This window comes from Festucalex cinctus, chromosome 13 (genome assembly GCF_051991245.1).
Source record: "Festucalex cinctus isolate MCC-2025b chromosome 13, RoL_Fcin_1.0, whole genome shotgun sequence".
In the NCBI taxonomy this organism is placed as follows: domain Eukaryota; kingdom Metazoa; phylum Chordata; class Actinopteri; order Syngnathiformes; family Syngnathidae; genus Festucalex; species Festucalex cinctus.
This window is the reverse complement of record NC_135423.1, coordinates 12,836,239-12,848,946: the sequence shown is the minus strand read 5'-3', so window position 1 is coordinate 12,848,946 and position 12,708 is coordinate 12,836,239. Positions and strand designations below refer to the sequence as shown.

Sequence of the window (12,708 nt, the reverse complement as noted above, 5' to 3'; positions counted from 1 at the left end):
ATTGGTTGAATGAGATGTCAACTGCGTGACGGTGTGTGCTGCGGACTTCTTTGATTGTGGATTATTTCTAGTAGTCCTATTGTGCAAGGTGGTGGTGTTTGTGAATAGCTGCCAGGGAGAAATCAGATTACAGTAGTGAAATTTCCGCGTGTGACTGCAAGTGACCGAGTGTGCCGTGGACTTTTTTGACTCTGTGGATTATTTCTTGTCCTTTTCATTTCAATTGTACATGATGGCAGTTAGCAATTTGTGCGTGAAAACTCTTGACAGACAGGACTCAAGGCCCTAAATGACGTTGCGCTCTCCTCCCCACTTAGGTGGTCGTACAAAGGATGAAAAGCCGGCAAAGCATCAACAGCTCGCCACTAAAGTATAATTACAGTTTAATAAGTGATGAGCACATTCAAGTGGAAAATGAATTAGAGGATTAATTTTACAGCACCGCTCAAAGTAGTTTGAAGGTCTTCCACGCCCACAAACTTTAGAGTGTCCTATTCTTTGCCTTCTTCAGCATCTAGCACACAGGCAAAGTCGCATACACGCACACGCCTGCAGCTGAATTTAGAAACATGCTGAGAAAAATGATTTATTCAGAAATGTTATGGAACGTTGATTTTGCATCCGGGTGGCCATGGGGTAAGTTGATGTTCTGTAAAAGCCAATAGTACCCATGAAACATGGACTTTGAATTACGATGTGATTTTATAACATTACACATAGAAGTACAACAAAGAGACCGTATGTTATTTCTATTTTTACTTTTTAATGAAATTACTATCTTATACTGTACAAAATGATTATTATTTTAAACAAAATTTTGCCCTGGTTTTCCGAGAAAATATGTGACTCGACTCTTCATTTACTGGAGTCAACTTATCCGAAGCATTTTGTAATTTGTATAGACCTATAAAGGGTTCAGCAGACGGCAAGACATATTCCAAAATGTAAGTTCTTCTTAACTCAAATCGTTAACCCTCTCATTCTGCAACGTCTGCGTAACACATCCTGTCAAAAGACAGATCTTCAAAATAAAAGCATGCAGTATAATAATCGCCTCAGCTATTCACTTTATTGGGGAAGACGATGGCTTATTTAACCGTCACACTTATTAAACAAGCAGAAAATAGTTTGAATGCAAAATATGCCAAATAAAGCATGGTGAAACTGTTATTATATTGGCGTGCTTTTATTTCCAAAGCCTGATTTTCGACAGGATGTTACGCCAATGTAACTAACTTAGTCTGAGTGTTGCCAATGCTGAGCAGACCAGGAGGCTTGTTATTGCCTTGAGTTGCATTTTGAAAAATACTTGTAAGTGGATTAATGTAATTTAAAATAAATAAATGTCGGTGTTTCTCCTAAATCATTTTTTGCTACTGAAACAAAGATGAGTAATGCTAATTGTGGGTACCTGATGGCCTCCTGGGCATACAACACTGAACCAATTAAATGTGAAAATGTTTTAAAGGTTTTTACGCTGGAGACGGTTTGACCCTTTTGGGCCAGCTGTCAAATCAGATGAATGTGCAATATGCAAATAAGCTGTCTCAGAATAGCCAATCATGCGAGGGCTCTGACCCGCTTTGACACTCTCATCCATCCTCAGTGGAGCTTTGATGAAGATGAATGCATGTAATAAGAAACAGAGTGAGAACCTTCTCTTGTTGATTCCATCTTTAAGGGTAAAAAAAAAAAAGAGAGAGCGAGAGAGGAGCATCTCATGAAAGGATTAGCATCATTTTATGATTAGGGTTAATCACATAGCCAATGAGGTTTTATTGTGAAGATTATAAAATGGATACCATGCAATTCCTTTCTAATGGGAGAAGGAGAGCTGAGATTATTTTTAATACATTTTAAATCATATATTTTGTTGGTATTTATGTTATTATTTTAAAAGCTTATCATTTACGTGAGTTATTCATGTATAGGGATGGGCGAGTACCGATGCCAGGTATTTGTTTTTGTTCTGCAAATTTTATGTATCAAAAGTATTTGAGGTATCGGTGGCAACTCAAGAATTGAGTACTCATACTGGTATCTGTCTTTATATAAAAAAAAAAAAAAAAAAAGTGGTATTGAATATTTATTTCCTTGTTTGTCAACGTATATTTAAAGACCAAGCTAATGATTCAAATGGTTAATTAATCTTTTATTTATGTATTTTTTATGGTTATGTGTTTTATTATGGAGTTAATGCATTTAATATTTTAAAAGGATAGTAATGGTTTTAACAACTCAACCTCATTTTACTGATTATTTTTCATGAATTTATTTAGTCAATGTATTTTCTTAAGGCCCAAGGTAATGTTTGAAATGACTCTCAATTTTATTTTTTATTGACCAAGTGAATGGGTTGAATAATTAATTTTATCTATTTTTATTAAAATTTATGTTGTATTTTGTGTACGATATTTAATTTTTTTTTTTAAAGATCTGGCTAATATCTAAATTATTTTATTTCATATGTTTATTTATTCTTTTTTTTTTTCTTTATTTACTCAAGTTTCAAGACAGAGATTATTTAAATTGCATGTAGGCAAAATAGTTATGTATTTACTTGTATTTTTAATAAGCAAATGAATGATTTGCATGATTTATTTTCATTCGTTCTTTCATTTCTTTACCTCATTTACTATTTTCTTTAAGAAAAAAGTAACGATTTAAACAACTTATGTATTTATTTGGTTATTCATATAAATTAAATGGTTGAAATGTTTTTTAATCAATTTGTCTGTAGTCTATTCTTTCCAATGGCTGTTTGGAGGCCGCGGTGCACACAATTCAGCAAGTGTAGGCTCGGCTTCGTCCTTCCATTTTTACAACCGGTGCCACAGCCTCTGCGTCACCCTCCAATAAAAAATGAATCGCCGACCTCATTATTTCTCCCTCTGCCACTATGTTTTTTTTAACACTCGTCTTCCTGCCTTTTTTGTTTACGTGCATGCTTGGGGACGGCGGCGGCGTGTAAGAAATGGCGCTCCGGAAGGAGAGTAACGCTCCTCTCTTGACGGGTGTCCTCATTAGCCGGCGTGATGCATTCACAGTCACATGCGAGGGTATAAGGGGGGGAAAAAAAGCAAAACTCAAAAGAATCTGAGCGAGGTGTTAATCCGCCTCGCGCTCTTTCCGTCTTCATTACTGGAACAAATCCACTTTGAATGGGGCCTGGACTGAGAGGATTTATTAATCACACCTGAGACTGGGGATCGTCTGTATTCACGGGGTCGTAAGAACGAGCGCATCTGCTGCTTTATTTAGAGAAGCTCCAGCTGCCAACTTGTGTTGTTCCCAGCTTGTTATTGTGCTCCAGCACGGACGTTAGTCAGCATTCATGTGTGAGCCACAGCTGTCTTCTCAGTTTATTCCAAACTAGACAAAAGGAGAATGGCAGGGGTAGGGTTTTGAATTATTGCTTCGAGCTGACTTAGGGTTCAGGTCAATGTTCTTCTTATAGACTAAGTAAATTGTTTCAAAGTAGGGATTTTAATTGGGCTTTTAATTCATGGTTTCAAGTGGTTGTGAGGGTTTCAAAACTGGAGTTAAAACTAATAATAGAGTTTCAAAATTGTGTTTCAAGGATGGCTTACCAATCATGAGGCGTTCCGAGCATGACTTAGTGTTTCAAATTTGGATGTAATGTAAAATTTAGAAATTAAACCTTTCAAGTCTGGCTTATGCCTTGGTCAGACTACACGAAAACAGCCCGATTTTAGCCCGACCGACGTGTCGCGGACAAACGGGGCATGTCGTAAACGATTTTGGGTTGTCTTGACGTAGCGTCGCCCGTGTAGTGTGACACGTTCAACGATTGGTCGCCTATTGTCCGGGACGGTTCACGACCATCACGACGAAAGTCTATCATGTTAGAATTTTTGCTCGTCTTGACGCATAATGTGACATACCTACGTCGGCGTCCATTTGGTTCCACAGCATTGACCAATAGCGAGAGGGAGCGAAACGTCAATCACACACTGAACAGCACTTTATATCTCTTTGTCTATCTGTCTGTCTGTCTATCTGTCTGTCTGTCTGTCTGTGTCTGTCTATCTATCTATCTATTAATCTAATCTAATCTATCTCCTAGATATCTCATGGCATGGGGTCAGACAGGTGCAACTTGGAGAGAAAAAAAAAAAAAAAAAAAAGCGCCCCGCTGCGGCTGCATGGAGCGCGCACGCCTCCATGCAACCCATCGTCAGGCAATGGCGACGTGACTAGAGGACCAAAAAATAGATATATATTGTGACTGTTGTTTTAATAATGTCAGAGATTTGGGCATATGAGTAGGGATGGGCACATATTTAGTGAGGATCGATCCCATTTTCATATAGTCGGGCCAGGCCTGGCCGCCTTAATTGTCACCCGCTCTCACTTTTTTTTTGTTCCACCTCCCTGACAAACAGTGGCCGACGCGTCTCTCTTGGCAAGACAACACGCGATGATCGGCTGGTGTCTTGTCGCGTTCAGACTTGTAGTGTGACAACACGCCCCATCCACGACACGGAGCGAATTTATCGGGTAATGTGACAGTAATGGGGGTTTCCAATGTAATGTTTCCAATGGGGGTTTTAGGACAAGATTAGGGGTTCAAATTACAAATCCAAGACTGGATAAGAGTTCCATATGTGTGGTAGACTGTTAGGGTGTCACATTTGACCGAGAGTGTTTACTTTGTTGGTCTGTTTTTTATTCTGCTGTTGTTTTTTTCCAATTGATATTTTCACAGCCGGGTTTTAAGCCAGGGTTAAGGTTTCAAATTTGCGTTTGAGGCCAAGATTGGGGGTTTCAAGTAATGGTTTCAATGCGTGGTTAGGGTTTTAAAAGATGGTTGGGGTTTCAAGATAGGGCTTAAAGCCAGGTTTAGGGTTTTACTTTTCCAAATTAAGGTGTCACAATGTTAAGGTTTTTTTGTTTGTTTGTTTGTTTGTTTTTTAATTATTGCTTCAAATTAAGCTTTGAAGCCAAGGTCACAATTTCAGACAAGGTTTTAAAATGAAGGTGTAAAATTGACATTCTCTGTGTGAAAGAGGAAGTACATTCAACAAAATCCTTTTCAAAATCATAACAATCCACTAAGGGATGTCTTTTCTTCACTTTGAATTTTCTCAATAAAACACCAATTGATGCTCTCGTCCACCAGAATGATCAATACCTGAGTGATCAATTCATTTTTTCTTGTGTGAAGGCGAGAGTATCCAGGGCCACCCCGACGTGTTTCTGGAGGGCGAGCAGACGTCCACAGTCCCTCAGTCGTCCTCCGAGGAAGGAGGTCGGCGGGCCAGCGTGACAAGCGTGGAGAGCCAAATGTCCATCGGCTCCGTTGGCCATCACCTTGGTGATGCCATCGCCAATAGTGAGTGGGGTCGGGGGGCAATCAGAGAGCTTGTCATCTTGTCCGATTAGTCACATCTGCTTTGGTGTTTGAAGTTTCTAGTAGCTGGTGGGGCTCCAAGAGGTTGGACTATTCCCTCTACTGCCCCGACGTGTTAACCGCCTTCCCCACCGTGGCGCTGCCGCATCTGTTCCACGCCTCCTACTGGGAATCCACCGACGTCGCCGCTTTTGTCCTTCGCCAGGTAGGCCAGTGACCATCTGAATGGATTCGCTGAGGAATCAAATGCACCAGTGATTTGACTTGCTGCTGGTGAGGCTGCTTAAAGCACTCCCGTTCAGGGTCCTGATCGCGTTTAGGATTACAAGACAGGCTTAAGGTTTCAAATTAGTGTTTCAAATTGGGTTTTAAGTCAAGGTTAGGGTTTCAACTCTAGGTTTTGATTTTAAATAAGGAGTTCAAGTTAGGTTTTCTCATTCCGAAATGAAGCCAAGATTAGGGTTTGTCAAATTAGGGTTTCCAGATAGGGTTCGGGTTTGACGTCAGCGCTAGAGTTTCAAGACATGGTTTGGGTTTCAAATTAAAGCTTCCAGATCAAGCCTGGTTTAGAGTTTCAGACAAGGGTTAGGGTTTCAATAAGGGTTTCAAGCCAGGGTTAGGATGAAATAAAAAATGAGGGTTCCATGGTTTCAAGTTTGCATTTCAAGCCTCGGTTAAACTTTAACATATTTTTTTCAAATTGGGTTTTTCCTCATTGCCTTCATTCTTTCTATTATTAAATGATAAGAGTTAATCGACTAACAGCTTCTTCCATGCCACAAAATGCAGCCGACTTCATGTTCCAGCACTGTAATAGATGTTGGTGTGTGTCAGCCATCTTCATGAATTTATTCAACTTTCCTCCTGAAATGCATTCATTCATCTGTGAGGAGTTTTCACATCCATCAAGTGTGAAGGCTAATCGACGGCATTAACTACATGAAAGCTGCCAAAAGCTTACAAATTTACCGCCGCCTATCGATCTATCACAGCCGACGTGCACGAAATCAATTGTGTGCTTTTATTTGCTTTCCTTGGGGCAAGTAATGTGCAAAAAGCTTTCTGTGTTTACAGGCTTTAACACGGAGGGACAGATTTAGATGATATACGAGAGAAGGTCCACTCTGACGAGAGTAGGTGTAAGAAAGTGAGCGGAACAAGGGAACAATCACAAGTAAACAAACAGGGGAAAATTCAGGACAAGGGCACTACAAAATAAGACGTGGAAAAAGACAGCACAGCACAATGGGGAAATCACAGTGGAACAAAAAGGAGACACAAGGGAACAAACAGGAAAACAGACAAAAGAAGGCCAGGGCACACATTGAAACGAACCAGGGAGCAAAAAGTGCTACACAAGGGAACAAACGAGAAAATGCCACCAACACGGTAATGCAAGGGGAAAAAAATAGGGTCACAAAATGAAGCAAATAGTGCCATGCAAGGAAACACAGGACAATGAGGGAACAAACACAGCAAAAGTAACAAATAGAGGAATACAAAAGGGGAACAAATATGTTGGGTGTTGGGGTGGGGGGGAATATAGAAACAACCGGAAAATGAGTCAACAAATATGAGGACACACAGGGAATACATTGGGTATCACGAGAGCAAATAAAAGAACACAAGGTAATAAAGAGGAGAATGCACAGGGACAAAAAGTGCAACACAAGGTATAATACAACACCAGAGAGCAATCCAAGGGAACAAGTGCATTCACAGTGGAACAAACAAAATCACAAGGGACATGGGGAAAAGATGGAGAGCACAAGTGAATACAAATGCAGGAATGCAAGGTATTAAAGAGGGATCATTGATGGAAAAAAACAGGGATCCACAGGTTAATAAAGAAGAGACTAAAAAGGGAAGAAGACGCTCAAAGGGCAACAGGTTTCTGTCTCTGAAAACATCAAGAACATTCTCTGAAGCGTAAAAGGCAAAACAAGCCATTGACAGCGAGCGAGTCCATGGCGTGTATGTTTTCCTGCAAACCGTGAGCGGAATAGGGAATCAGACCGTGACACGACGATGCTATCTGCACTATTAGCGCGCTAATTCAGCTGAATTCTAAATTCAAAAGGCTTGACGCACGACTCAAGGACCGCTCGTCAGATGAGCTCATTTGTGGATATCAAGCAGAATCGAGCCTTTTTTATATTTTTCCCCCTATTTCTCGCTCGCCCTCAAAGAAAGCATCAAGGTTCAAGCCAGTCACGGCCTGTGTTTCAAGTAGAGAGCCGCAATTTTCATCAAGTATATTCAAATTGTTGCTTTCACTTATGAATATGGCTTTGCTTACGGATAAAAAGTCGCTTCAAGGTTGCTCCAACTGCAAAACTCTCAACCACGGATCAATTACATGTGTATTGAGGGATTTACTTGCTTTTTTTTTTTTAGTGATGCACGATAATATCGGTGGCTGATAATTATCGGCAATTATCGACCAATTTGATGTCAAACAGATGAACCAGATAATAGAGGAATCTGCCGATAATTATCAGCAATTTGATTTCATACAGATAAACCAGGTAATAATGAAATCCAGCAATAATTATAGACATGCCAAGTTGATCCATCTGTTGTGGCTCATATCAATAAAATTCAGCCTCATGGTGCTTTACATACATTGAAACATTGTTCAAAGTTTCTGCAATGTTTCAATGTGTTTGTTAGACTTATAGTAGGACTCGAAAAGCGTATTTGTATTCAAGTTAATTTTGCAAACAATTATCAGCTTACTTATCGGCTATCGACATCGGCATCTCTAAATTATTGGTTTATCGGTATCGGTTGAAAATAGCATTATCGTGCATCCTTTTTTTTTTTTCTTTTTTTTTTTTTTTTTTGTTATTTTTTTCGGGCAGGTGGGGAAAGTTGATAGGGGTAACACATGGGATACAAACGATGTAACATAAAGGAAAAAAAGGGGTAATTTGAAGGAACAATTGAGCCAATACAAGTGAACAAATGAAGGATTAAGTAAAGAGGAAAATGAGGGAACAGAAACTGTGACAGTCATAAAGGGTTATGCAAGCATGCAAATTGTCTATACTGTATATATTTGACCGTCTTTGTCATACGGAAAGACACTCCACCCCACCGTTAGACTTTTATTCCAGTGCACCCAAGTTTAGGAATCCCTTTTTTAAAACACTGGCCTGAAGGATTTGTCAGTGTTTGCATTGTGTCACCTCTGATCATTGTTTCACAGCTCATGCGATGTGACTTCGTGAAGACGCAGGAAACCGACAATCTGGACTCGGCCCCCTTCTCGCCCTCCAGCCCGCGAGAAAAGTGGCTGCGGCGGAGGACGCACGTCAAGTTGAGGGTACGCAACACTGTGATTGTGTTGCATAAAAGTGTCCTACCTTGTTTCCTTCCCTGTGTGTTTACATGTTGAATAGACTGCATACAGACTAAAAAAATGCACATAATGTTGACGGCTGCGCTCTGCTGACTGCGGGTCTTAAAATAATTCGGCACTTTGGCTTTGACGCCTTCAAGCTGGGAGGCGCTCACGATTGTTCGCCACCACTGGGGCTCCGGGACTAGCATAATCAAGATAACGGTGCCCTTCACTCTCAAACCTCTTTTCTGTCTGCCCATTACAAAAGACAGGAATGTGTTTCGCCGCACTTTTTCATCTTCACTCGTCTATAAATAGAATTCTGTCAGTAGAAAACCATGGCAACACATTTTTTCACATTTCCCATTGGAAATCAGTAAAAACTTTAGATATTCTTGTTTTTCATTTGCTTTCAATAATCAAACAGAAAACAACACTGTGTAACGATATCTAAATGTCACAATATTATTATCACGATATGAAGCTCACAATACGATAATTATCACGATATTTTGGGGAGGTTGGTGATATTTTAAAAAAGGTCACAATATTGTAAATAAAAGAGAGCTCATCCTAAAAAAAAAAAAAAAAAAGCACAATATTGTGCTTTTGTACATAACATCGTTATGTTATGTTTTATTATTATTATGTTATGTTGTTAATGCACGTACACATTGAGTTCCTCCACATATTGACTTGCTTCACAAGCATATTATGTTCCCCGTCATCTGACAATTAGTGTAGATAATAAAAACATAGAAGGGCCAAAACATCCCTAATGAAATTAAATTGCACTAAAAAAAATAGCCACGAGAGGGTGCTAGAACTGCACAAATGGAACTCAACCTGACTATTTTTTTAACAGATGTGTTCATTTAAATACTGAATATCACGATATCATGCTTTAATTTAAATTAAATTAAATTATTATTATTATTATTATTATTATTATTATTATTTTAAATTTGAAACAATAATTACAAATATTAGATGAAAAACATACACATATTAGAAGCAGAATTACACAAAAAAATACAAATCAGTCAAAAATAAAAATGTTAGACAAAAAAACAGACAAATATATGAGACACAAAAATATGCAATATTACATACTGCAAAAAAATGGGAAAAATATAACACAAAATATTCACTGAAAATACACACAGTAGAACAAAAACTAAATTATAATAAATTAAGAAAAGAATACATTATTTCAGAAAAACCTAAAAATTGCTTTAACAATTGATTGGATGTTTTCTTTGTCATCAGAAAAGTTCCTGCTTCTTTTTTTTTTTTTTTTTTTTTTTAGGAGAGTGTCAGAGGTCGTTTGGATAGTATCCACTTCTTTCGCCGACCCAGAAGTAAATGAAAAGAGGAATTATGGAATATATCGGTGCTAACCAGTGACGTAAATGGCATGGTTAACTTTGACGGTCCTGTTAATTAACACAGTGACGAACCATGTTTTGAACAACGCATATTTAACGGTCTGTTAGTTAACAGCGGGTTGAGAATTTAACCAGTGGATAACAGTGGTTAAAATAACCGAGAATTGGGCAACCGGGCCCAGAAAGACATCTTTTCCCAAAGGACAATTGTGACCCGGAGGCAGCTTGATGTTGAGTGCAAGTGCGACAGCAGCTTTCCAGAAGACCTTGGCCTCGTGCTTGTGGACAATTGTTCCCCAGCTCGAGTGTGAGGGTTTATAGTGGCATGTATCTGATTCAATTTGGCCGCTGCCAGCTCATCCGCCGCAGAGCGACACTATTTTCAGACTTTTCTGTTCCTGACTCCCCCTGCGCTTGTTAAAAGGGGTCCTCGTCACAGCTGGAGCCTCCCGTGTGCTTGTTGGCTCCTGCTCTTGCGCAGTCAGGGGTCAGACTCACCCACTTATGCCTCCAAGAGGAGTGGCGGACGCCGGCTGCCATGTTTGACTCGAGTGGACCTAATGAAGGAGAACATCTGGGAATGTTGGACTTCCTGGTTCCGTGTCACATCCTTTAAATCAATTATTATTAGCTGTGACGGTGAAAGGCGACCCAGTAATTCACAATTTTATGGCCCATTAAGGTTGAGGATTATGAAATCTGGGGGGGGGGATGGCTTTCAGTAAACCCAACTTAAAAAAAAAAAAAAAGTCTCAAGAAGCCATGCTTGACAAGAAGTCTACCACTTGGTTTCAAACATCCATTTTCGAGTCATATGGGGCATTTTCAGGGGTCCTTCAAAGATGTTTATATTTTAATCGGAGGCTGAATAAACCACCATTTTGATGGCCTTCCCATACTAAAAAAAAAAAGTACAATATTTGCATTATTCTGATTAATATTGCATGGAACATGAATTAAGCAAAAAAACAAAACAAAAAATAAACACCCATTTTTCATCCATCTGAGGCGGAGGCCATTTTGCAAGTTACCTACTGTCAACTAAAAATGACGTGAGGTGCCTATTAGGACTCCTGTTTTCTAGGTTTGATCAAGTGATGTTCATTGTTTGTATTTGAATGATTAATTCATGAGTTAGACCCACGAAATGTCTCATGAAGCCAAGCCCAAAAACGCATGGGTTGTCAGCCATTTTGGTTTGCAGCATGCATGGGATTACATTTTAATTGAATGAATGGAGGGAATTTTGTTAAAATGTCGCCCTCTAGCCAGTTTCCCTTTGGAACATGACATATCCTAGACATACTTGCAAAAAGTGTCAAGTTTGTGTCCAAAAAGACACAGGAAGTCTGCCATTTTGTTTAAGGCAGTCAGTTAATAAGGTCAGTATTGACATTCAATCCGTTGCAAAGGTTTTGTCCGATTGCTACCAAATTTTACTCACACTTAATAGACAGACATCCATCCATCCATTTTCTTGACCGCTTATTCCTCACAAGGGTTGCGGGAGTGCTGGAGCCTATCTCAGCTGGCTGTGGGCAGTAGGCGGGGGACACCCTGGACTGGTTGCCAACCAATTATAGAGAGACATGTGACACAAAATTGTTGGCAATTTGAGTGTTTGTCTTCGCGTGTTGCTGGAGCATGAAGTTTAATGGCTCACCATAAAATATGAAACAAACAGTAACTCGTGATTTCTTTGGCTCCCAGATCTAGTTTCCCTTAGCAACATGAAATTTGGTATGCGTGTCTATCATGAGTGGGTATACAAAAAAGGTCTCAAGGAGCCATACCTGAAAAGACACAGGAAGTCTGCGATTTTGGTTAGAAGAGGCAATTTTAGGGTCATTTCCAGGTGCCGTTCAAAGGCAAACTGCTCCTTGTGATTTTTGTCCAATTGCCACTAAATCTGACCCACTCTTTGTAGACAGATGGGCAATTCAAAACTGACACACGTTTGGGTGTTTGGAAGTAAAGTTGCCATACAAAAAATAAGAACTCTTGACCTCACATCAGCTTTTTAATACATTAACATCCTGATGTCATTATGGTCTCATTAGAATGTCACCGCCAACCACCGGGTGAATGACGTCATTGCCACCGAAGATGGACCGCAGACGCTAGTAGGCCGCTTTATGTACGGCCCGCTAGACATGGTGACGTTAACTGGAGAAAAGGTAACAACGCAGCCTCTCATCAGCCTCTCATCTTATTCGCTCACAAGTGCACACTGTCGATAGGTGGACATACTACTGATGACGCAGCCCCAGTCGGGACGCTGGGTGCACTTTGACACAGAGGTTACTAACAGCAACGGTCGGGTGACGTACACCATACCCAACGACAAGAAGCTCAGCCTGGGAGTCTATCCTGTTAAGATGGTGGTCAAGTAAGAGTGGCTTTCCTTCATTTAATGAAGCTATCTCGGCACCAACATGGCAATTTTTTCAGAGAATATACATTTTTGATATTTTAATCAGAAGTGGGCATTCCATCAGTATTGGCGGATGGTCCGTCAATCCTTCAATGACGGATGCCCATTTTGTTGACGATTGACGGGAAAGCATTGACAGAAGTGGATTTTCATCTGTCAATGTATT

The 12,708-nt window shown here is 39.9% G+C and overlaps 1 protein-coding gene across 2 annotated transcripts in view; it reads left to right on the top strand.

Moving 5' to 3' along the window:
* Positions 1-12,708, top strand: part of LOC144032958 (membrane-associated phosphatidylinositol transfer protein 3-like) — a 64,002-nt gene that overhangs the window by 43,691 nt on the left and 7,603 nt on the right. For both annotated transcript variants that reach the window (XM_077540550.1, XM_077540549.1), the window contains exons 11-15: positions 5,189-5,356; positions 5,431-5,579; positions 8,586-8,702; positions 12,169-12,285; positions 12,349-12,497. In XM_077540550.1, coding sequence (XP_077396676.1) covers positions 5,189-5,356; positions 5,431-5,579; positions 8,586-8,702; positions 12,169-12,285; positions 12,349-12,497 — 700 coding nt within the window. The remainder of the gene's footprint in view (positions 1-5,188; positions 5,357-5,430; positions 5,580-8,585; positions 8,703-12,168; positions 12,286-12,348; positions 12,498-12,708) is intronic.